The sequence below is a fragment of the Ostrinia furnacalis genome, unplaced genomic scaffold (assembly GCF_004193835.3).
Source record: "Ostrinia furnacalis isolate ACB-3 unplaced genomic scaffold, ASM419383v2 OfSCF0375, whole genome shotgun sequence".
In the NCBI taxonomy this organism is placed as follows: domain Eukaryota; kingdom Metazoa; phylum Arthropoda; class Insecta; order Lepidoptera; family Crambidae; genus Ostrinia; species Ostrinia furnacalis.
In genome coordinates this window covers 208,855-233,663 of record NW_021130614.1, presented here as the reverse complement: position 1 = coordinate 233,663, position 24,809 = coordinate 208,855, and the positions used below count along the sequence as shown (strand labels likewise).

The 24,809-nt window shown below is 37.3% G+C and overlaps 4 protein-coding genes and 1 non-coding gene across 7 annotated transcripts; 2 read left to right on the top strand and 3 right to left on the bottom strand.

The window, feature by feature from the left end:
• Positions 1 to 1,108: 1,108 nt before the first annotated feature.
• HDAC11 (Histone deacetylase 11) lies at positions 1,109 to 4,391 on the bottom strand. The gene is made up of 9 exons (XM_028316860.1): positions 4,246 to 4,391; positions 4,006 to 4,138; positions 3,778 to 3,888; positions 3,549 to 3,640; positions 3,047 to 3,251; positions 2,512 to 2,678; positions 2,123 to 2,231; positions 1,777 to 1,940; positions 1,109 to 1,430 (listed from the first exon to the last, which is right to left on the bottom strand). Exons 1-9 carry the CDS (start codon positions 4,269 to 4,271, stop codon positions 1,388 to 1,390), a joined length of 1,050 nt encoding a protein of 349 aa, XP_028172661.1. The 5' UTR covers positions 4,272 to 4,391; the 3' UTR covers positions 1,109 to 1,387.
• Positions 4,392 to 4,795: 404 nt separating this feature from the next.
• On the top strand, positions 4,796 to 7,948 carry LOC114361698 (spindle pole body component 110). 3 transcript variants are annotated; one of them, XM_028316847.1, is made up of 11 exons: positions 4,796 to 4,825; positions 5,210 to 5,395; positions 5,541 to 5,645; positions 5,812 to 6,141; positions 6,232 to 6,310; positions 6,382 to 6,565; positions 6,639 to 6,762; positions 6,892 to 7,040; positions 7,116 to 7,214; positions 7,297 to 7,371; positions 7,453 to 7,948. In XM_028316847.1, exons 2-11 carry the CDS (start codon positions 5,285 to 5,287, stop codon positions 7,595 to 7,597), a joined length of 1,401 nt encoding a protein of 466 aa, XP_028172648.1. In that variant the 5' UTR covers positions 4,796 to 4,825; positions 5,210 to 5,284; the 3' UTR covers positions 7,598 to 7,948. The 3 variants fall into 3 exon arrangements, with proteins under 3 accessions (XP_028172648.1, XP_028172640.1, XP_028172632.1); XM_028316839.1 differs by having other exon boundaries at positions 4,797 to 4,887; XM_028316831.1 differs by having other exon boundaries at positions 4,797 to 4,997.
• On the bottom strand, positions 7,736 to 9,141 carry lsn (vacuolar-sorting protein SNF8). Its single transcript, XM_028316871.1, has 4 exons — positions 8,763 to 9,141; positions 8,404 to 8,605; positions 8,139 to 8,285; positions 7,736 to 8,055 (listed from the first exon to the last, which is right to left on the bottom strand). Exons 1-4 carry the CDS (start codon positions 9,028 to 9,030, stop codon positions 7,923 to 7,925), a joined length of 750 nt encoding a protein of 249 aa, XP_028172672.1. The 5' UTR covers positions 9,031 to 9,141; the 3' UTR covers positions 7,736 to 7,922.
• An 880-nt stretch (positions 9,142 to 10,021) lies between these two features.
• Positions 10,022 to 10,094, bottom strand: TRNAR-UCU (transfer RNA arginine (anticodon UCU)). The gene has a single exon. It is a non-coding gene; the product is annotated as a tRNA-Arg (tRNA).
• A 179-nt stretch (positions 10,095 to 10,273) lies between these two features.
• On the top strand, positions 10,274 to 24,029 carry LOC114361689 (uncharacterized). The gene is made up of 17 exons (XM_028316822.1): positions 10,274 to 10,619; positions 10,829 to 10,923; positions 11,404 to 11,557; positions 11,822 to 11,962; positions 13,014 to 13,207; positions 13,594 to 13,680; positions 14,498 to 14,620; positions 15,349 to 15,510; positions 16,393 to 16,884; positions 17,825 to 17,965; positions 18,855 to 18,994; positions 19,574 to 19,729; positions 20,515 to 20,633; positions 20,792 to 20,912; positions 21,096 to 21,194; positions 21,578 to 21,798; positions 22,217 to 24,029. Exons 1-17 carry the CDS (start codon positions 10,436 to 10,438, stop codon positions 23,335 to 23,337), a joined length of 3,750 nt encoding a protein of 1,249 aa, XP_028172623.1. The 5' UTR covers positions 10,274 to 10,435; the 3' UTR covers positions 23,338 to 24,029.
• Positions 24,030 to 24,809: the final 780 nt, after the last annotated feature.

The following is a 24,809-nucleotide window of genomic DNA, read 5'->3' as shown; positions in this document are numbered from 1 at the left end:
TTCATCAAATCGTGTTTCCATCCGTTAATAGCCCTAGAAAATATCCTCAACTATGCCCAATAAAAATCTTAGCCTTTAATTTTACTGTTTAGTACCTCAAAAATGAAAAATGAAAACCTCATTTTCGCCATTTTCTCTGCTACCCGGCCTTAATAAAAGAACTTTCGCAAGTCTGCTGCAAGGCTAGTATAAGTGTTTCAGTTATATTATAGATAAATGATATGTGTTAATATAAAATAAAGGATTACTTAAACGATAAAGAGATCTTTGTCTTAAATTTATGCTCCTCCATCTTTCCCCATTGTAATGTTATGAATTTCATTTTGCAATAAAAATACCATAGTTATGACTCGATTGTCGTAATGAACGAACTTTGTAAACCTTGCAGGTTTGTACGGAACCCTCGGTGCGCGAGTCCGACTCGCACTTGGCCGGTTTTTTTTAGTTTTGTCGACTCGCTGCAAAAAAAAGTCAAGTATTTAAATTCGTCACATTTTCTAAACGCGACAAACTTACTGAATGTGACGAATCTTTTGTCAAAGGTTTTATCACGCGGTAACAATTCAACATTTCTGAAATTTAAATAAAACACTAAATTAGGAAGAAAAATATATTTATTTGGAAAATAAACTCCGAAGCAAATACAGAATAAGTATATCACATTAGTTAACACCAATGGAGGACTAGAAAAAATACTTTGATATAATCTAAAGTTGCAAATTACATTTGCAATAAACTAGAAAATTGGCACATTATTTTAATGAGATCAAAAATATTAAATGTCACTACATTATTTTATAATGTATGAAGTTATACATATAGTTGACCCACGCTGAACTGTCCCGCCAAACTCAATGACAGGGGGGCGCTACCATCGTTCAACTATATGGTTTCCAACATGGCAAAAATCTGAACCAGCGATCCGGTATTGACGGTGGCGCCCCACTGTCAATGTCATCGACAGGACAGTCCAGTATTTTGGAACTATAGTTCCAAAATACTGGACTGTCCTGTCGATGACATTGACATCATCATCTATATAGTACATAGTAGGTATGTGACATTCACCACCAAACAACTAAATTGTAACTGGTAGTTTGACATTTCCTATGTCAACTGACTAAATTAAATATCATCATTATTTTGATTTATTACCTTTTAACAATATTTAGGAAATAAGTATTTATAATATTAATATTTTTTACACCAGCAGCAGGAATAAATACGTATGCGATTAGAAATTTTAATTGTTATGAATAGGTAGACGATAATAATATATTAATTGGCACCAGGTTATTGAAAGGAGCCCTCAGAGCAAATTGAAACAGTGAAAAGAAATAATTGATGGCAAAAAAATTCAACACGTCACTCCCAATCGCATTGCCATTCATTCTTTTGACTTGAGTTTCTTAGGCGAGAACAGTCCCTTCCTGCGGAGGCAATAAACCATTTGTATTTTATTGAAAGGTTGGGTCAGAAAACATTTTCCTAAGGTATCTCTTTCAAAGTAACATTTGTCGTCAAAAGACGAACGAAAGAAAGACGACTACGACTACAAAGGTTTTAATTATTACATTTTCCTAAAAACAAGGGAAATGATGTATTAAATATTAATGGGACCTGTCATCTCTAACTCAATATTTTGGCAATATAAGAAATACTACATCTTCCACTTTGGGCTTTTGGCGACAGAAAAAAGTGCACCCTGCACGCACTGAACTGTCTTTTTAGCAATACAAGAAAATGCCCCGGATCCACTATTACTTTAGCGCTCACTTTTGTTTCTTCGGCGAAATCAGTCCCTTGCTGTGCAGGTTGATAATGGAGTCAGCGATGATGCGGGCCGTCTTCCGAAGGTAGCCGCCGCTAGTCAACATAACTATTGGGATGTGGTGCTCTTTGCAAATCTCGAATACAAACTCGTCCCTCTTTATGATGCCCTGGTAACAAGCATACGTATGAAAATTACTCGTGAGAAAGTTAAATGACAAAAATAATAGGAATTAAGACAAGTATATGAAACTGAGAGGTTTAGAGTGTGACGAATCCAAAGACAGAAAAACTAATTTGAACTATTATTAAAAGATTTCCAAAATAAATTCGTACACAAAAATGTACTTACAACTTCACTGATCCTCATAAATCCAAGTGGATCTGAGTCCAGTATGTCAGTCCCTGCATTGTACACTAAAATGTCAGGCTTGAATTCATTCAATGCTGCCTTTAGATTTCTGAAATAGAATACAATTTAGAATACACGACGAAGCTGCGAGAAAAGCTAGTTATATTAAATAGAACCAATAAAAAAACTCCGAGCATAGCACGCTCCATCGCTCTTTGGGTGACCTTGGTTGGCCTCCCACTAGGTGGACCGACGATCTGGTGAAGGTCGCGGGAGGTGCCTGGATGCGAGCGGCGCAGGACCGGTCTTTGTGGAAATCCTTGGGGGAGGCCTTTGTCCAGCAGTGGACGTCTTTCGGCTGAAACGAACGAACAAATAAAAAAACTAACTGTCTAAGTTTAAGCATATACTCCAAATCCTCGACTTTGTTATTCAACTCGACCTTGCGCCGTATGGCCTGCTTGGCTTCCTTGTCTTTGGGGTATATATTCCTGTTGTACATATCCATAATGTACACTTCTGGCACGCCAAGGAAATCGCGTTCGTATCCATTGCCCTGTAAGACAGAATTTCTATTTTCTGTACTTGCATGCAGGGTTGTCAATTTGTCACAGAGTCGACTCGTCACAGAAAATTCGTCACATTTTATTTTTTGTGACAAATTAATGGGCACTTGTTTACATTTATGACGATTTCAATTTCAATGTATTCATCTTAAAAATGGTTAATTAATGTTGTAAAAAATATCTTATTATCCAGTAATAAAGGCTTATATGTACATAATTATTATTATGTATTCATCTTACATGTGTGACAAATTGACAAAAACCCTTGCTTAACCTAAGAAACATACCTCCAATTAAGTATAGGAACAACCTAAAATCTCCTTACTCAAATTAGAACTAATTTGCTGAAATAAATTACCTGATGAGCATCCAAATCCACAATCATAGCGTTCTGTATCAGCCGGTTCATGATGAGGAACTGTATCAACAGAGTGATGTCTGCATATGGACAGAATCCACCACCCTTGTCTCCGCTGCAGTGGTGGAAACCTCCACCCACGTTTATTGACCAACCCCTTTCGAGGGCAAGCTTGCCAGCTAAGATGGAACCTCCAGTTTGCAGTCTGGAATTATTACAATAATAGCTGTCATAGAATCAATATTTTGTCATTTAGTAAATCATTAGGGGAGGCCTATGTTCAGCAGTAGACATGCTATGGCTGAAATGATGATGATAATGAAGTCATTTAGTCTACATTCCAAGAGCATGATAGTGCCTAATTGACCTGATACATTTATGTAGGATTTGGCCTCCACTCCCCACTCTAGATGGGTTGGGAATCACGGTAATCATTTACACCTTATCTTATCAGTGAATATTTTAGACAGTAAAGAATGGACGAATGAAAAAAAGAACATACCTCATTGGCCTAAGATATGCGTATTGAACCAACATATTTGGCAGGCAAGCAACAACAGGCACCTCTGCTATCATAGCTACTTTGGTGCTCCACTGAAAAACCATTCAATCACATTGTTATAATTTTTGTTATTAAAAAAATGGTCAGTGTAGAAAAATGAAAATTATTAAAAAAGAAACAAATATTAGTATTCAACAACTAAAGAAAAAAAATCATTTTTTTTACTTACTTTTAATGATCTCAAATACTTTTTAGTGTGAACTACAAGCAGATCACTCTTTTTAGCTTCATGCGGTTTCACAAGACATTCATCAGTAATTAATTCTGCATTTTTTAGATACTGAAAAACATAACAAATGCACACAATTCTTATCTAAACATAAGATTACTTATTTATCTACTAAAGTATTCACGATATCATTGTAAGTAAATATTTAATGGCTAATCCGGTACGCACTTCAATAATGTTGCGCCATTTCTTCGCATCAAAAAGATGGAACCTTTCCAGCCCTAGAAACGAAACATTATACTTGTCGTCATACACCAGTGGCCACTGGTCATCTCTGATATCCAAATACAAGCTGTTATCACTAAAAACATAGGCGAGAAAATGGAAAAAATATTTAAGTTAGAAAACGATTTTCCGAGTTCAGCGCAACATTGTTAAATATTTCTAAATGTGTTGGAACTAACGTACCTGCCCATAGTATGCAAGTCACTCATTTTAAAACCATTTTAGCACAACATTTTAGAGTAAATAAATAGTTTACCAATTTTGCGGCGACTTGCGTAAATTTTTCGCGCAAAAGTCAAATTGACACTTGAATGACGTTTGAAGTTTTCATAAATATCTCGTGATTGTCACTCGATATTTCATTGTACTGATACCGATGCAGCTACATCTTCTTCTTCTTCTTTTTTGTTCTTGGCAATACTCGTCGAGGCCGACTTGATTTGTGCCATTTTCATGTGAGTGTGGGACGAGTTAAGAAGAGGGACCAAGTGGGATGGGACTTGGGCTTGGGCTTGGGATATTAGGTGCGGTTGAGGTCGTATAAAATACATAAATTTAATATATAAAATATAAGTTTAAAGTTTTATAGAGTGGTGCTTAATGAATTTAACAAGGGAATGTACATATTTTTTATTAATGCAGCTACATTTCTTTGAAACGTTAAAATAACAAATGTGAAAAAAATGTGTTGCCTAGCAACAGAAAGGCATTACATTCCGCGGGAAATGTAAACAAATCCACTTTACTTTGCCTGTCAGCTAAGGTTATTATTTAAGTTGTGCGCCGTAATTATTTTCTTTTTAGTTTGTTTCAGAATAAATAATGGTAATAAGTTGTAATACCTCCTAAATGTGTCTGATAATTTTTATCCTACATAAAATAACATGGAAACTACGACCTTGGATGCCCTACAGACAGAAGTGGATTTTTACAGGGTACCTAAATACTGAAATCTAAATACTGAAAAACGTATTCAAATTATTCTGCCCTCAATAAAACATTGAACCAAAACAATGTTATTTACTATCTCGACTACTAAACTACTCGAAAAAACATACCTACCTACTTGCTAATTTTCCACGTGCAATCATCGTCAAATGTTGATGACTTATTTTATTTTATAATTTTTATCACCTATTTTCCTTAGGAGAATCAAACCGCAGTAGATCTAGAAATCCGCAAAGTGATAGCTGACAATGAAAAACTTTCGCAACAAGTGGAAATGCTGATGAAACAAAAACTGCAAAATGGCACTTCAATGTCAAACCCCAACTCTGATCCTAATTGTCCAGAAACTGAAGAACTGCGTAAACAAATTTCAACCCTTACAAAGGTACCTATTCCAAAACACTTTCGTATACAATGTGGAGAATTAAATAATATCAATTTAGCGTACCTTCCTACCCTACTAGGATATCAACGATCCGGCTCGAAGGACCAAAACACTTGATCCACCCACCTTTATTATTTTATTACAGGAAAGAGATTCTTTGCACGTTCTATGGCAAACATCACAAAAAACTATTGACGCGTTAGACGCAGAATTAAAATTTTACCAAAGTTATGAGGACAATGGGAATCAGGTAAAACACGTTGATGGATATGTTTGTTTCTCTTTCACGCACAAAATGCTTTAAACACATTTTAATTAAATTGCTTAAACGAATTTTGGTGGAATTAAATAGGTAGGTATTTGAATTTCAAACAAACATTGTGACGTTAGATTTAAAAAATATTCATTTCATACAGAATGTAAAAGAAAACATAAGGGATTTACAATTAAAACTTGAAACTGCACTAACTGATTATGTAGAACTGGAAACTAAATATAAAGAACTAAATACTAAGTGCAGTAAATTAGAAAGTGAACTTAAAAATAAAGAAAAAGAAATCAGTGATTATAAAAAGATAAATGATCAACTAGAACAAAAGATAAAAGAAGTATCTGAATCATTAGAAGAATATAAAATTAATTTAGCAGCTGAAAGAAAAAGCAATGAAGATCTTAGAGCACAACTACTTTTATGCCAAAAAGAAAGTGCTGGTAAAATAAGAAGAGAGTTGGAAGCGAAATCTAAAGTAAGTAAAATAAGTTGTAACACAGATTAGGCTATAATTTAATTCATGTCGAAATTTTTGTCAGTTAATAAAAACTTTTTTGAATTTTAGGTGGCCGAAGCACTACAGCTTTACGATCTCGTAACAACACAAAAGAATGAAAGCCACAAAAAAATTAAAGAACTTACAGGTATGAAAACCACTATTAATTGGAATTAAAATACCAAGTTCGCCTTAATTTTAAATGTGTTATTTTTTCAGAAACAATAGCACAACTCAAGAAAACTTTGTCGACCATAAGACACGATATGGAATCAAGTTACAGAAAAGAATTAGATGAAATCAAAGATAATTACAATGAGAAAGTAACAGACATGCTTCATCATATCAGGAATTTGGACACGGAACTTGTAGAGAAAGGCATGTTGCTAAACAAAGCAATGAGGTATAAACATAATTATCATAAAAACCAAATTACTATAACACCTAATTCGAAAACTAATATTCAACATTTACAGGGACAACAAAATCCTACAGCAAGAAAATGAAAACTATTTAAAACAACAAAAAGATAATCTACAATCAGTTGACCCAAAGTTAGCTCTTGCTGAACAACGACTTGAAGCAATGTTTCAGGAATTGGTAAATTAACTTTAGTAAACCTATAGTACCAAAAATAGTCTCTCACCTACTTCTTTTCTTATATTTTTACCTATCACTTACTACCTACTGAAGATCAGTAGTTTACACACTTCTATACAACATTCTCAGGTCTCATCAGAGAGAAGAAATATCCAACTTGTCTGTGAGAAGCAATGCCTGGCCATAGACATACAGAGAATACAGGATATTCACGCCAGAGAAATAAAACGAAGAAATTGGGAAGAAAATCTGATGAAAACACAGAATGAAGAAATGAAGTATTCATTTTTTTACTTAGTACTTTAGTTTTTTTATTTAGAAATTATTTTTTTAATTGATTTCTGTTCTTTTAGATTACAAATAGAACATCTTCAGAAATCATTAGATGAAACTCACAATATGATAAATAAATTACAAGCCATGCTTGCATCAAGATCTGAATTAAATCAAAAGTAAGTAGATACCTGCCTGCTTGTAGCCACAGAAAATGACAAAACAAAACAGAAACTAACCACGAAATTGCTTATTTTCCAGGATGGTGTCATCAAAAGAAGAAGAATTAATAGAACTAAACAAACATTTAGAAAATCAGATGGAACTTAACAAAAAGTACCTACCTTGAACCTACCTTTACCTTTTGAACAATTAATTTCCCTTTTTCCACGTTTAAATATTGTGTTTTTATTACAGATGGAAGGAGTCTTATGTGGAAATGACTGAAAAACTCAAGAAAAGATTAGTAGATCTGCAAGAAGAAAATAAAGAAATAAGGAAAAAGCTCAAACTTCCTTCTGAAGAATCATCTGACCATGAGAACAGTAATGGCACCAGCTAATCAAAATCGTTACTATCATAAAAGTATTAAATGTGCAATAATAGCAGTAGTAAAAAGTAAAAGCATTTTTATTTATTAACATTATTTACATATAAAATTATGACCCCAAATAAAATGGGAATGGGCCAGGCAAAGTAGTAGTAACATTATAAACATATTAAATTTTATACAGCTTAACAATAACGAATAACATACCATTACTATAAAAACTGCCCATCAATGCAAAAAAATCATTGTTGGATACAGCATCTCTCTCTATAAAAATACAGATTTTTTTTGCTTGCATGAACAATAGGCAGTGATCACAACAATGTATTAAAAAATATTATGCAGAAACACACTCAGCAAACATGCTTGGAAACCAATACAATGTCTCTTTAGTTTCCTGCGTGTCAACCCAGGCTAAGCCTTCCTTGACCATGTGATTCAAAGCATTCTGTGCTCTTGTGTCGTTCCATCTGCAAAGAAAAAAGTATTTTTTATTGCAAGTAATGTAATTTATTTTTGATGTTACATGGATTGATAATTAATTAATTCTTACCCAAGGTCATCAGTTAGAATACTGGCTGACACCCATGCTGTCCCCAATGAACTAGCTTTCTGGAGAACTAAAGTTTGGTCTAGGTTCATTTCACCTGGCACTGACTGAACTAACCATTTTCCTTTGCCAATAGGCACCACAGAGAACCTGTAATGTTATACAACAAATCATCATTTTGAAAGTTTCAGGGTTTTTTTTAAGTAATATTTTATTTCAAGTAATATAGTCTAAAAGATGAATGACAAATTATAATGTGTAATCATACCCATTGCCAAATATCCTAAGTTTTTTAACAGCTGCTAAGAGATCTTCATTAGTTATATCTTGATGTTTCTTTGCTTTGCCCCTGGCTGCTATTAGTCGGGTCCTCAGCTCTTCAAGAGTGATGAGTCCACCATTCTTATAGTTTGTTGCGAGACAAACTTCTACGATTTGCACACCTAACTCATAGTAGAAGTCACCAATACCTGAAAATTTATCACATTTAATTTTTTTTCAAATTCAAATTCAATTTTTTTATTTTATGAACTGGATTTTGCCTGAACTTCAAAGAGATGTCAAGTCAACAGACCTTGATTTATTGTTTTAAGGTACCAAATACTAGACAAAATGAACATTACTTACCTAGTACAGACCAAAACCCTTTTCCCGATGCCAAAGGGTCTACACCGATCGCAGCACACATCTCCTGGAACTGACGCCTGAATTGAGCATTCTTCTTGATTTCACTCTTATGCTTCGTCGCAAACTCTTCCAGGTTTTCCCTAAACACTTCCAATTGTCGCGACATTTGTTGAAACTGGTTCTCTTGTATTTCCGAGCCCTTTTCTCGGTATTTCTCTTGCTCAAGCTTTTGCTTCTGAATAGCACCAACTCCTGCTCGTCGCCTCATGTTGAACGTTTGACTTTGTAAACAAAATTGGATCCAGAATCAGGAAATAAAAAGGAATCCTGAACAAAACTTCGGTTTTGGTTTACTCACACTAACTTTGACGTTTGCTCGCATGACGTTTGAACAGCTGATAGTGAGCAGAAAAAATAATCGCTTTATCCATGTGATTGAGCTATGATTTGAGCTCATTGAGCACTGCATTTAAATAACATTAAAACAAATTCGTGAATCCATATCTGTGTTCGTGAAACTAAGGTATTTCCATAAACAATTAAATTAATAATTGATTGACTGATGATAATCCAAGATGTAATTAAAATTTATAGCGCCATCTATCCAACAGTAGTTCTTTTTTACATACAGTAATAAATCTATTCAACGCTAGATGGCGTGGCTAAGCTTACTCAACGAAGGCAAAAAGAGGTAAATGTTTTTTCGTGCCCATCATTCTACAAAAAAAAACACCTTTTCTGACGAATAAAATGCGATCATGTAATGCAAAAAAACATAACCCTCCTTCTGGCGTAGTCGGGTAATTATCGCAGACGTTTTCTTTTGTGTACATTAAAAAAATTAAGTCAAAATATTATGTGTGAACTGAAAATAACCATTCAACATCGTTTATTTTTAAGAGATCATAAATACCTACAAGTACAACCACAAATTTTATTTAAACACTATTAATCACATACAAATTAATAAGTAAAGACTACAAATATTTTAATTACACTCGTACTCCTAGGACCTACCTATTTTGAATATTCATAAAATAAAATGTTATGATTTTTTATGACCCATTTATTATCTAGTAAGAAAACAAAAAACTTGCAAGTATTTGATATAGACGCCAATGTAATGATCATAAAAAGGAACACTTATTTATAATACTATCATGCTGTCATGCATAACATTGCATAAAAATCGTCTGCGTCTTACAAAACACATCTTATCAATAGGCAAAAACAAAATTACCCAAAAAGGTTTGCAATTGCATCCCTGGTGGGGATCGAACCCACGACCTTTGGATTAGAAGTCCAACGCGCTATCCTCTGCGCCACAGGGACAGATGGAGAGGAGGGCGAAATAGGTGTAAGCTTTATAATAGCTAAAAATTAATATATAAAATGTACAATTTAATCATATTTTTATGAAAAATTATCAACATAGTTCTAAAAAACAATACATTTAAGTAGCCCAGCCCCAACAAGGGTTAAATAAATTGTTAAAGGAAGAAAGGAGTTCTATTGTCGTCATGGGCAACCGGAAACGTCAACAAACATAGAAATGTCAAAAAATTGTTGGGGAAGTTTGAAATTCCAGTGGACTGTGAAATTAATTTTATGTTAAATATGATGTAGGGACATAAAATCTGCGTAAAAACACAAAAAATTGCTGGATAAGTAAGATGGAAGGATGCGCAACAGATGGGAGCCCTCCAGCCACTTGCGAGGATACCCTGAAAGAAAACGACTCGATTGTGAACTTCCAAAAATTTATTTACGAACTTTTTGAGAAAAACGGCATATTGAATGATCTGAGGGCGTATTTGCGGGGTCACATTATTGATGTATTGAAGAGTTCGCAAACCGGTATGTATAAAGTTCATAAATTCAGTGTAACTCATTTTTTCAACTGTTGGGGCTTTACATGATAATTTTTTTGAGTCTCTCATTTTACTGTTTGTTTCGTTAGAATAAAATAGGTATTGATAACATATCCATAAGGTACCTTATCTTTTAAACCTAGCTCTTAACAATAATTATTACTTGCTGATCTGATAATACCTAATCTATTTCAGGTGAACCTCCAACTTGCCAAAAACATTTTACACAACGCTTGGAACTGACATACCAAGCACTTAACATGCTCATAGCCGAGTATTTATTACGTCTAGTAAGTTTCAAAACATTTCATTCAACCAAAACTAAACTACTGGCACTAATTTAAAATAAAAGCATATCAAGTACCTACTTATAATTTTCACATTGCAAGGTAACTGCAAATAGGATAAGATTGTGACAAAACTTTATATGAATTTAAACAGCTGAAATCTTGAGATATAAATATTACATTAATGTGGCTGATGTCCAAAACAATTACCTATGAATGTAATTTTAGCAGTTTGTTTGCTTCCAATGATGCAAATATAAATTACATAATTTATTTGACACTTGCTATTGTCTTATTTATTTATATCTTTTCTGGTAAACATAGCAACAACAGGAGTCACAACAAATTAATACAAATGTTTCAATATTTCAATACCAAGCAATTTATTTAATGAAATTAATTTGTTAAATATAATAAGATAAACTCATGTTGATATACTACATACTATTAATTAATGTTAATAATAGTTGTGATATTTTACAGGAATTCAGCTACAGTCTCTCTGTATTTGTGTCAGAGATTCCGTTGGCAAATATGGTGTTCGGATTTGCAAAAAAACTGATGTTGACCAATACTGGGGACTTTGGAGACCTAAAATTCAAGGACAGTGATGTGTGGTCTATTCTCAATTATTTAGGTAAGTAAACCATTTAAAAAATTATACATTTTCACCCAAACCTACTCATAAGACATGACTGAATTATTTTCTGCTACTATATCAGACTGCAAGAATGCATTCAAGTGTTAATTAATAAAAATACAAAATTCAGAACATACCTGTAGGTATGTTCTGAATAATGTATTATGTTCATGTTTACACATGTGTATGTTGAATATACTTTAATTACTTTCTTTATTGTGTTTAAGACAACATCAATTTATACCTAATTAATGGTTACAGGTGTAAAATGTGACTCCGAACATGCTTCAAGTATTTTAGAAGTTTATAACAGCAAAGAGAATCTGCCATTGCTGCTATGTATTTTGAAATGTATGCCAATGTACAATATTATGCATAAAGAGTCTGCCCCTATAGATCAAGGTATGTACTTAAATTATTATTTCCTAAATAACAAAAGACTTCATAAATGTGAAAAAATAATACAACTATTGGAGAGCTATTGTTGCCTTGTCAGGTATCCATCAACTATGTCCTACTAGCGGTTATGCAGAGAAATCGATTGTTACCAATAGATGGCGCTGAATGCGTATAAGATCGCGGCAACGATTTATGTGCCAGCCGAATATTTTTCTTTTCAATCGACATTTCGATAGATTAATCGTTTTATTATCCTATGAAAGGCATAATTATTTTTTATTGAATGATCAAACGAACTTACCAAGTGAAGTTCGATCTAAATTATCCTGTTTTCGCCGAAGAGATTTATTTTACCATGTAGTACCCCTGTACGACAACCCAATCCGCACACAATATTCAGCGTAGTAGTATTAAAAAACAAAAGAGCGGGCAACCCCACCCCTACCACGCTGTGGGCTCGGTGTCCGAGCGGTCTCATTATATTTAGAGAAGAGATGACATTGACGTTTACCTCCAGGGAAGAAGATATAGAAATCTTCGGGTTGGGAGGGACCTTAAATCTCTTCGGCGAAAACAGGATAATTTAGATCGAACTTCACTTGGTAAGTTCGTTTGATCATTCAAAAAAAATGGCTACTGGTTAACATCGCGCGTTAACTTGGAGCTAAAAATGGGTCAAAGTTACGCGTCGTGTCACAACGCTTATAATAAAAATGTACGAGCACTTGCACAAAATAGTTGTTACAACCAACCTTTTGTTGGGTCTAATTCTCGTCACTACACTGCACAACTTAAAATAATTACGTTTTTTGTCGGTAAAAACGTCCTGGTGACGTCACTTAAGCATTTTTCTTATACTGCGTGCGGTCGTTGCGCGTGCGCACAAAGGAATGAGACCGCTCGGACACCGAGCCCACAGCGTGGTAGGGGTGGGGTTGCCCGCTCTTTTGTTTTTTAATACTACTACGCTGAATATTGTGTGCGGATTGGGTTGTCGTACAGGGGTACTACATGGTAAAATAAATCTCGGAGGCGAAAGCAGGATAATTTACAGTGATATCATCATCAGACAGCCTATCATCAAGCCTGAAGAGCGATATGCCAGATGACTGCAAAATGCAAGCGAAAAGTGCTTCAAAGATCGGCGCACACGAGAAATGCAAGCATTATGTGTTCTGTAAGACTTGCCAGTCTAGAATGCACCGGTTGAAAGAGAAGTATAAGATGAAGAAGAAGAATTTAATTAAGGTATTCGATTAATTTCTTTAATTTTAAATAGGTACTTACATATTTTTATTTTACTCCGTATTTTGAACTTAATTAAGATAATAAGGTTTAAAACGATTGGAAAAAACAGATTAAATAATTGATTTTATCGATGTAGTGTGGTGGTAAGGCATAGTAGGCGCAATGTCCCGGGTTCGATTCTCGGATGTTGACGGGGTAATCCAGTTCTTGACTGAATTTGTGCCGTTATAATTTGAACTTAAAGTAGACGGAATATGGTCTAAAATAAAATTGTTACTACAGCTAGTCTTAGATCTTTAAGAGCTTGTAAGAACCATCGCCTTAGTTAATGGTGGTAGTTTAGTACTAGAGAAATAAAGTGGTCCCTTCTAGTTTTCTACTTGCAGGACATAAAGTCGTGTGAAACGAACCCTCTAAACGTAGAAACGCTCATGAAGAACATCGATGTGATGGAGAAGAGCCTCGTTGATGAGGTTTTCTAATTCTATATTATTTTCATTGTGAAGTATTTTCAATAGCAGTTATAGTTCATTATTTTTATGTAGATAATGGATAGTTTCAATAACTAAAAAAACGTATCTACATACTTATTCATATTTGGTTTGAACTACTACTTAATTAATAGGTATAAAAACATATAAATTAGGTACATAATATTATGTAATAAACGTCTATGACTCCGAATATAAATGCTTTGCTCATGCTCATCTCACTATCATTTGCTTCCAACGAGATTCAAACCCGCACTGAATATCATTGTCGACATTCCACCAGCTCGCACTAAGCGATTCGATAATCCCAACTAATATTATAAATGCGAAAGTAACTCTGTCTGTCTGTCTGTCTGTTACGCTTTCCCGCTTAAACCTCGCAACCGATTTTGATGAAATTTGGCATAGAGATAGTTTGAGTCCCGGGAAAGAACATAGGATAGTTTTTATCCCGGTTTTTGAAACAGGGACGCGCGCGATAAAGTTTTTCTGTGACAGACAAAATTCCACGCGGGCGAAGCCGCGGGCGGAAAGCTAGTACTTTTATAATGCGAACTGCTAGGGACTGAAATTCGCTGCCTGCTGCTGTCTTTCCCGAAGACTATAATTATAATCCGGGCCTTTTCAAGGCGAGACTGAATAGGCACTTCCAGGGCAGATATGTATGTATAGACTGCATCTCTTAACATCATCTGCGATTGCGGTCAAATACTTGCCTTGTTCTGTATAAAAAAAACCACAGCTCGCGTTGTAGTCCAGAAGTTTAGTCAGACTCACTATAATAAATGTAATTCCACAGATGTTCCAGCAGTTGAAGAGTGTTTACGAGACAGAAGTGGAGATGATGAAACAAGAAGAAGAGAAGAAAATCAAGCGCTCCCTCGCTTCCCACGCCATACAGCTGGAGAAAAGACGGGACGAGGTATGAGCTGACATTTTAGGTCCATTCTTTGAGAATTCTAGATGGCTCGAATATCTACAAGCCGATCGAGTTAACTGCGCACCTCATAATTGGAAAGCGACTCTCGTACCCTCAGATCATTTTCTATGATCTGAGCTCGTACCCTCAGATCATTCTGAGCTCGTACCAGTGTCGATGTGACGTCACGGCTGCCGTGCAGTTAACTCAACCGGGTTGTACTGCTCAATGGATGCCTATCGAACAAAAACAGGAGAATTTATTATTGTATCACCAAACAAAAGTCATCATTTACCTTTTTCATTTTACTTTTGTGTTAGTTAATTAATAGATTTCTTTTTCCAAAATGCCATCCCCAAGATTCCGAAAATACGATGAACAACTGTCATAGTTCATGGTTAAGTATGAAAAAAGTCTTAGGCTGGGTTGCACCATCTTACTTTGACTGTACCAAACGTCAAAAATCTGTCAAACTCCATACAAAAACCACCGGTTATATTTCTAGTTACGGTCTAAGTTTGGTGGTGCAACTCAGCCTTAATATCACTCGTGTCTTTAGGTACCTACTACATTATTTACTTAATGAGATGCAAAAACAATAGATATTTTTGGAACAATAGAATTCCTATTTACATACCTACGATCCTCAATATATCCTTTATTAAAACGGCTAAATATACTTACGTGGAAATCAATATAAACCTCCTTAGGCGAGTTATTTACTTTTTCAGATGGAAGAATCTTTCAAAGCGCGCGAAGAAGAGTTAGAAAGGAACGTGCAAGAGAAAAAGAAATTCTTGTGGGGGCTCGCGCGTGCGTTGCGCGACCAACACGCCAACATGTCTCGCGCGATGCACGCCGTTAAAAACGAGACTGAACGGCTCACTGCAAAGGTGAGAATCTGACAGGGATGTTATGGATAACCGTAACCGATTCAAAAGTTTCGGATAGTTTCGAATGTAGGCAGTTTAAATTGTTTTTTGTATAGCAATAAAGGAATAACAGCCTGATTTACCATTTTACAGTATCCATTTTTTTTTATTACTTTTTATTCGATGTAAAGTGTGCGGCCATGAATGAACCGTGTTGGACAACTATTGCAAATTGCATTCTAAAGCACAGATATCCGTAACCGTAACCAAAACTTTCGGATATCCGAAATAAAAAAATATCCGTCACCGTAATCGGTATAAATTATTCCTATATCCGTAACCGTATCCATAACCGAAACTACATATCCATAACATCCCTAGAATCTAATTCTTCTCTTCTTCTTGTCGTGTCTACAACAAACCTACCTACTCAGTGTCAGCCCAAAACTCTGCTACAAGGGTGGCGTTGTCAGTAGCATTCATAAAATTTTCCTGCGTGCAGTTGTTTGGGTACGCTGGGCACGACATCATGTGCTTCGTCTACTGGGGAACACAACCACACTTGCACTCCAAGTTTGAACTATCTGATAAGCCCCACCTGAACAGATTGTCCTGAATACGGCCACTTCTTCTCAGCACCAGCCAGATATGTTGTCCTCAAGTGTTGATAGGGCAAGCTATACAGGGTGACTTTGCAATCAGTCTCCAAACTATTAGGAGCGACTCAGAATCAGTAACTTAATCGATTTACGTAAAAAAAATATTTTAAATGAAATCCTTCTGTAGAGCTTATTAAAAACTTGGATACTGATTACAAAATCACCCTGTATTTGAGACATGCATGCATTCATATCTCACAACTTCTACATAGAGATAAATAAATAACTGTTCATAATTTTGCAGGAAGACAGTTTAAAATCCCAACTATTAGAAGCCGAAGAGATCCTTAGGAAACGTGGCGAGGAGATGCGCAAACACATATCCAGCGAGCTGATGATCTTAGAAGACCATCTCCAATCCATGAAGAGAGAACGCGAGAGCATACACAGAGAACGTTCCGAACTGGAGAACTTGAAAGCAGCTTGCAATAGCAGCACCGCGATCAAAATGCAGGATTTGAACAACGAAGAATTACGATCTCATTATGATTTGCTAAAGAACGAGTTGACGATCCTAAAGAAGTATTTAGAATCGACGAAGTTGGAGCCTAGATGTGTGATTGAAAGGAGCACTCTGACGGAGCTTAGTGACGTCACCTCGAAGATTCATCTGGTGTTGAATAATGCCCATGACGTAGAGAGGGTCCCGTTGAAGACCGACAGTGAGGAGAGGATCAGAACTCCGAATAAAGTCGTCAATGACTTGAAGAAACAGAAGAATGTCAATTTTTGCACGGTAAGCATTGTCTGTTTTGACTAAAAATACACTAGAATACCTAATTGATCTGCGGAAATCGTCCAACCAACAAATTGTTAGGCAGGGCAGCATCGGTTCATTTCCTTAATTCTAGCCTGACTTGCCCCTTATCCCCCGACTATGTCCAATACGTCCCAGTGCAGACCAAACCTCAACTGTGCGAACTATACTCCATATAACTGGACTCGCCATTTAGCGGGATGAGGACGTGGCACATAATGGGCTTAAACAGGCAATACTTTTCTGCCACCTGATGTAGGACAACCAAATCCTGCATTTGTCTCTGGTATCAAAAGATTCACAGACATAATGTGGTGATAAATAAAGAGGCACATTCCAAAATCCTCCATTTGTAAAAGACTTCGTTCGTTCGATTCAGCTAAATGACGTCCGCTGCTAGACAAAGGCGGGAGGCCAAGGATTTCTACAACGACCGGTCCTGCGCTGCCCGCATCCAGGTAGACACGGCCACAGTGTTAACCACACATATTTTTAAACCGGCAGACAGTGGTGACTGAGTTTGTTGCGGCGCTTCTTCTCAGCACTTGCCAAATGTTTGTCTCGATGCGCTGGTAGGGCAAAAAAAGAATGAGACATGTATAGGCTCCTTAAGAGCATTTACCGATTTGCAAGTACTAATTTAATTAGTCTAAACAAATAAAGAAAATTTTGATTTTGATTGATTTCGATTTTGAACTATCCATTTTCGTTTTTCCTCTCGCTCTCATCAAATGGTGATTCTTTGCGATAAAACGAGACGGCATGACTGGCAATGGGCAGTTAACACTGTTGCCGATAGTACTTCCCGCGACGTTCACCAGATCGTCGGTCTATCTAGTGAGCCCGTGATTGCCAATTAAAGATTTGCATTTGAATGATAAATCACCTTGATGATGATGATGAATATTTCTCTGTATAGTCAAACGTAGACGAGCTATACCGCGAGAGTGCTCGCGACCGCGACCGCAGCCGCAGCCGCTCGTCGGCCTCCAGCGACGCGTGTCCAGTGTTGGCTGCGTTACGGGAGGAGAACGAGCGGCTCAAGACTTTCGCTAGACAGGTGAATACTCACTGACATATTCGTCCAATGACAGTTTAACTTCTTTACTAATGCCTGGTCTGTGAGCACGTAGAATCCCGTCCAATGACCCCAAGCTACCCATCCCTATCGCTCGCGCGTAATTATGTTGCTGTCGCGCTCGCACACTCACTGCGGGCGCCCGTCGCACAGTTGTGACAGCAACATAATTACGCGCGAGCGATAGGGATGGGTAGCTTGGGGTCATTGGACGGGATTCTACGTGCTCACGGACCAGGCTTTACTTGTTTTTTATTGGCGTTCAATCCTGGCTACACAGGAGTTGCAGCGGTGGGAACGAGAGGTGGGAATAGTCCCGTTTGACATATTCGTTCGTTTCAGCCAAATAACGTCCAATGCTGGACAAAGGCCTCCCCCAAGGATTTCCACAAAACCGGTCCTGCGCTACCCGCATCCAGGCACTTCCCGCGACCTTCACCAGATCTACGGAAAAGACCAGGGCAATAGGACATGGTTTGTTTCATCCAACTGCAGCTATTTCGTGTCGTCATTTAATTATGATCATTTTCCACAGTTCGGAAACTTATTTACGTAACAATTACGTTACAGAGATCCGGTTTCCATCAAGGTGGAGCGATGAAATGCTTTGAACAACCAATCAGATGTCATTCAGGTTTGAAAGAATTTTGATTGGTTATTTAAAACATTTCTCCACTCCACTCCGCCTTGGTGGAAACCGGCCTAACTTTGACTAAAATGACGATGACTGAAACGAAACGCATAGGCTTCCCCCAATGATTTCTTTATTTACGTAACGTACTTTTCTTATAGTGATGAAAAAGTTGACTAGTTGGTTGCTCCAGCACATAAGTTTTTTGGATCATGATGAAATCTTGATTGATTATTTCAGCAAAGAGAGCACATAGACGAACTGTCGTCGCACCAGGCGCGTTTACAGGCAGAACTGACGGCAGCGCGCTTTCAAGCCGCCGGCGTATCCCGTCCTAGGACCGCGCCCACTTTAATGCCCGCCACGCCCTTTTTGGAGAGGTATAATATACTTCCTGTTGCAATATGAACTTTATCTGCTTGTAATAAAGTGAACACTGATGCTCACTGCAGCTAGAGAGGTACCTACTTAGGTACCTGAGCATTGTGAACCTTATGCGCTTGTTCAAAAGCCACCCACGCCTAGCATAGCATAGTCCTTCCGCAAAAAAAATATTATGCGCTTGTAATAAAATAGACAAAGGAAAAACAATAGATGAATTCTCGTCGCACCAGCGTGAGCTTGCAGGCGGAACTGACTACCGCATCCACTCTGATGTCCGCCACGTCCTTTTTGGAGAGGAAGCTATTTCCTGTAACATTATAAATCTTCTGCTTTCGTCCAATCGTTCGTTTCAACCAAAGTATATCCATTGCAGGAGAAAGGTCTTGCTCAAGGATTTCTACAACGATCGGTCCTACGCTACTCGCATCCAGTCCGCGACCTTCACCAGATGGTCGGTCCGCCGAGTGAAATGCCCTACTACGTCTTCCGGTCCCTGGTCGCCAGTCGAAAACTTTTCTGCCCCAACCTTTTCATCAATGGTTTTTGTAAGCTTATAAATCAACTGCCCTCCCCAGACTAAACACGAGCGCGAGTGTGAACTCAGTTGGATGGCGCAAGGGTGCCGGTGAAGAGATCAGTATGTTCTCCAATGCGCAGCCGCGAATATTGTTACCAGGAGACACCTTACCCTTTGTGGGGGTGCTACGAGACCGCCACAATGACAACAGAAGGTTTGCTATACTATTTACTTAGGCAGGCAGCGCAGGACCGTTCATTGTGGAAAACCTTGGGGGAGGCCTTTGTCCAGCAGTGGACGTCATTTGGCTGAAACGACGACGACTTATTATGAAGGTTCAATTGGAAAGATGGAATATGGGCACCGGCGAGGAAGAAATTAAGACATATAACACTTAGAAAACCACTTCACCCGTGTCTCTTAACACTCCTTAGTGCAAGGGCATTGGCGAAGAGATCATCATGTTTTCCAACGCGCAGCCACGGATTCTGTTACCTGGAGACACCTTTTATAGGGGTGCTGCGGGATCGCCACAATGACAATAGGTTTCTTATATCATATCAAATCTATGAGACCCTCCCATTGAACAGTGAAACTACTAGGTATTACAGTAAGTAAACTGGCGCCTTTATAATCATGGTTAGTATTTTACAAATCACATATCTAAGCCTTTAAGCGCGCGTAATCCCTCACGCAACATTCTGACGTTTACTTCAGAGTTCTGAGGTATAGTTCCAAAATACTGAACTGTCCTATCCATGACATTGACAGTGGGGCGCCACCGTCAATCCCGGATCGCTGGTTCCGATTTTTGCCATGTTGGAAACCATATAGTTGAACGATGGTAGCGCCCCCTGTCATTGAGTTTGGTGGGACAGTTCAGCGTGGGTCATCTATATCATCTCTAGCTGTAATTCATAAGCTGACTCTGGCAGATTACAAAAATATCATTTTCGATGTACTGAGTTAGATGTAATAAATACCAATGTCCTTTTTCAGGTATTTAATAAACCAATGGCGTGCCCTCCGTCGCCGCATGTCTCCGATAGGTGGCGTCGGCAAAGTAAGGAACCCTGTAGCGGTGCCGCGAGAAAGGGTTCCAAGGGAACCAAGATCGGGTGAGAATCTTAGTATTAATCTAACTATCTTTATGGTCGTTCTTTGGGTCACAATACAAGCATAACTTAGTTTGGTTTTAATCACGAAGTGTAAAACATTTATCATATTGTTTGTTTAATTATTTCTATTCAAATCGTGTTATTTATTTATGATTTAGATTTCAATCCAGTGTTATCAAGCACAACTACAAGGACAACCCCTCTTGAATCTCAACCGCAAGAAGAAACTGAAGATATGACACACATGAACAGAACGTTCACATTCCAAGCATATCCACGGTATAAGTTATGTTATTCTCGATTTTTTTCATCATGCCCTAATACGATAGTTCAAAAGGGCATACCACACACAATATTTATATATTTAGTTATCAGTTATAAAATCGGACATTGTTATCGACCTTATTCCTCGCGAAATAAGAACGTCTTTCTACAAAATTAAATAAGCATCTTCTTTTACAGAGAAAGACCAAAAACAGCAATGGTAACAGAACACCCACACCAGTCAAGAGAGAAAAGTCCGAAAACTGTGTTAAGAGAAGCCAAGGAGAAACTGAGGAAGTAAGAAAGTGCTCTAAAGCTTGTGAAATAGAGTTGAGAATCCTACTAATATTATAAAGGCGAAAGTTTCGATGTCTGGATGGTTGTTACTCTTTCACGCATTTTGTTGAAACTTATAACCCAGATTAACATATAGGCTATAATTCATGACGAATAAATAAGACGTGTCTAAAAGGCGCTATCTATCGTCATTGGTTAAAATCTACAGCGCTGGACCAACTAACTACTGTTTTTGACGTTCGTAAATATTCATGCGGGGGAAGCCGTGAAACGCCATCTATCAATATGATATCTAACGGGGGTAAAACGAGGTCCACGCGTACGAAGTCGCTGGCGGCCGCTAGTTGCTTATATTTTATATTCTGTTCCTATTTAATTTTCAGCCAAAGCTACACCAAGGATAACACGCCGACCACGACACGCGAAAAGAGCCCTAGTGCCGTGCTCAGAGAGGCGAAACTTCGACTCCGCAAGTTGGAAATAGAAGCGGAGGCGGTCGAAAAGTCGTACTTAGACTTTAGAAAGAGACAGTCGGAGATGAAACAGGGACGGAGCCATTTGACGGAAACTTCGGTTATCAATAAAGATATTATTGGGAGTTTAGGTGAGTTTTAATTTCCAGAAACACATAACTACAACCCGATTGAGTTAAATGCGCATCTGGCAGCCGTGACGTCACATATCGACGCTCTGGCACGGACGGGGCGAACGCTGGTAAGTGGAAGAGTCGCATTCCAGCAAGTGCGCAATGAGGGTTTTCTCGATTGAAAAATCCGCCAGATGGCATACGTAGACGCGAGGTCCAAATGCTGCATGATTGGTTATTTTTGACATGACATTGACAGATATGTCAAAATTCACCAATCACGCAGCAGTCAGACCCTACATCGACGTCCCGCCATCTGGCGGATTTTTCAATCGCGAACACCCTCATTAACTCGATTAGGTTGTAGTAAGTAAAAACGGCATATTGAATAGCAAGGTGTATAAGCATTTACCTTTATGTATATTATTTTTAACAGACATCCACAGAAGCAGATCACACCATAGACCTGAAGATAATTACAGAATGGAAAGCATACCGCATTTCACCATAACTCATGATGAAATCGCTTTCAAGAAAGACTTCGAAAAGTATCTATGCGAATACCAAACTAAATTCAACGCGAGCGCATCTCACTTCAAAAACAACTCCGTGGTCGGAAAGAGTAAACCAATACCCGAGGTCTATTCAAAAATAGAACCGGAACTGAAGGAACCAGAAAGACGTGACAACTATTTAGAAACTCCGTTGACAGAATTTAGGAAGTTGTATCATTCTCAGAGATCACCATCGCCAACATTGCCCATAGACATTCCACGAAGAGCAGGAAGCCCCGAAAAGTCAATAGAAATAGACAAAATTAGTAACAAAGATGAAGCGAGTACACGTGAGTCATCTGAGTCCAGAAGCAAGTCAAGCAGAAGCGGTAAACGCAAGAAAAACGAACTAGAAATATTAAAAGACAACTTTGGTAAAATGTACAATTTGCAAGACAACGCCGAAATCGAGCAGAAAATTGATAGTTCACTAGGAAAAAGCGAATCTCCGAAACAGCAAGAGAAAAATGAAACCGATTTGAGTTTACGAGAAGTTGAACAGATCAGCGAAACGCATAGTCTAAACGTGGTAGAATCAAATGCGCAAGGGGATTTGTTGTTGGTAGTCGAAAGCACAGTCGACACGAGAGAGATAGATGTATCTCATAGCGAGATACAGCATGAGAAGATATCCACACAGATGACTATAATAGTCAGCCCAAAACGGAGCGTTCCTGATGGCATCAAAGAGTGCCTCGAAAAGTCTCCTCGTACGGAAAGGAGCGTGTCTCCAGAACAAGCAGCCAGATTGACTCGAAATGATGTATTGGACGCCATATTCCACGCAGACGCTAGCAAACGCCAATCCAGCGTGGAAATGGAGTTGAATATTTCGAAAGATCTCATAGAAGATTCAATGAGTGATTATGAAAAAGGCGCTGAAGATTATCCTGACGACTTTTCTGCTGACGTCGACAATTACAACAGCCGATCCGACTACGACAACCGATCCCCTATCTCGCTACCAAAGACGTCCGAAGACGACAACTTTTGGGACTCCTAAATTTATCAGTTCAAAATAAAACCAAAAGTGAAACCAGTCATAATTATAATTTATTTCTCTCTAATGTCTATGTGAATTAAAACATAATATAAAACATACATTTTTATTTTACAATTTTTCTTCTTCATATATAAAAGTACAAACATTCGTAAACGTATCAGTGCAACATTCCACGTTCTTACATTTTGGCAATAACTATACTCATTTATAAATACATAACACAGCAAAGACTTGAGTCTTCAACACAATTATAAATGCTAACGAAGTTGAATCAACTTTATTGTCATAAAGGGTTACGGAATAAATGGTGGAAAATTATCACCAGACTATTTTAAACTGTCACGCCAAATGTAACCAATCAAAAACGAAACAATAGTGAGATTATCGTGCTTAAAACGGAGAAAACCGCAAAAAGAAAACAGTTGCCATACAAACAACTTATTTTACACACGTTTCATTCCAACTACACATAATTCGTTTATTTTCGTCTAGTTTAGATAATTACGTGTAAATAAGTTCTGGATTACATCCATTTTGGAAATATTCCCCAATAACGGTACATACAACTAAATATACCTATAAAGTACTTACGCCATAATTATTCAATCAATTTCTATCTCGATATACAAAATATAAGTAAATATTTATCCAATTGAAACATACATACGCAATGACTATTCAAATAATATCAACGGAATAATTAACTAAACATAAAATAAATCACCTTGTGGAAACATGTCGTGAGGAACGCAGGGAGACTCTCTGTTTTTTTTTGTATTTGTCAACTATGTTATTTAATATTTGAAGAAAATATTTTGTTTAATAGTTCATCATACACTTATTTATGTATTGAGTTCTTACACGCTTTCCTAGAGGAAGAATAAGGGCCATTCTAAGCGAAGAAAAATACCTAAAAAAGTTGCGCAGGAGGATTTTAATTTAGGCGAGTCTTGCCAAGGAATGGCCCAGGCAGTATAGTTAAAAAAAATCTCATACATTAGACACACACAACATGGATGTGACTTACAGAAAAATACGTTTATCTCTTCTATTTCTACATAAACATTTCATTTATATTAAAATCCATTTCGATAAAAGATAAAACGTTGTACTTGTTGATATTAGATTAATTTGTGATATTTGTGTAGTAACTATTATATTCTAACAAAATGTATTTGTGTGTGCCGAACGTATTGAAAAAATAACGGTCGTTTGATATCCATCGTCATCACATTATGCTTATCAGAGCTAGGAATTTATATAGACTTATAACTTCGTGCCATATTGATATCACAGATGCATAGCTGTCGTAAGTCCGATATTGGTATTACTTCTTTTATCGGACACGTTTCTTCTAGCTGGGTTCAAAGGCTATGTACTCCTAATTTAAGGCTCTAGTCCCACCGCTGAAAAGTAATATCGCATATAATTAGTCGAACGCTAACCGTTACACTGCCGACGAAAACTTTTCA

What these genes read in the sequence shown, in the direction of transcription:
- LOC114361689 (XM_028316822.1), top strand. Translation starts at nt 10,436, where the DNA reads ATGGAAGGATGCGCAACAGATGGGAGCCCTCCAGCCACTTGCGAGGAT. An exon ending in AGAATGTCAATTTTTGCACG is followed by an intron (nt 16,885 to 17,824) that starts GTAAGCATTGTC and finishes TTCTCTGTATAG; the next exon opens with TCAAACGTAGACGAGCTATA. An exon ending in AGATATTATTGGGAGTTTAG is followed by an intron (nt 21,799 to 22,216) that starts GTGAGTTTTAAT and finishes TATTTTTAACAG; the next exon opens with ACATCCACAGAAGCAGATCA.
- LOC114361698 (XM_028316831.1), top strand. Translation starts at nt 4,947, where the DNA reads ATGGAAACTACGACCTTGGATGCCCTACAGACAGAAGTGGATTTTTAC. An exon ending in AAGCAATGTTTCAGGAATTG is followed by an intron (nt 6,763 to 6,891) that starts GTAAATTAACTT and finishes CAACATTCTCAG; the next exon opens with GTCTCATCAGAGAGAAGAAA. An exon ending in CAGATGGAACTTAACAAAAA is followed by an intron (nt 7,372 to 7,452) that starts GTACCTACCTTG and finishes TTTTTATTACAG; the next exon opens with ATGGAAGGAGTCTTATGTGG.
- HDAC11 (XM_028316860.1), bottom strand. Translation starts at nt 4,271, where the DNA reads ATGAGTGACTTGCATACTATGGGCAG. An exon ending in AATGGCGCAACATTATTGAA is followed by an intron (nt 3,889 to 4,005) that starts GTGCGTACCGGA and finishes TATGTTTTTCAG; the next exon opens with TATCTAAAAAATGCAGAATT. An exon ending in GCATATCTTAGGCCAATGAG is followed by an intron (nt 3,252 to 3,548) that starts GTATGTTCTTTT and finishes TAATAATTCCAG; the next exon opens with ACTGCAAACTGGAGGTTCCA.
- lsn (XM_028316871.1), bottom strand. Translation starts at nt 9,030, where the DNA reads ATGAGGCGACGAGCAGGAGTTGGTGCTATTCAGAAGCAAAAGCTTGAG. An exon ending in CTTAGGATATTTGGCAATGG is followed by an intron (nt 8,286 to 8,403) that starts GTATGATTACAC and finishes ATAACATTACAG; the next exon opens with GTTCTCTGTGGTGCCTATTG. An exon ending in ATTCTAACTGATGACCTTGG is followed by an intron (nt 8,056 to 8,138) that starts GTAAGAATTAAT and finishes TTTTCTTTGCAG; the next exon opens with ATGGAACGACACAAGAGCAC.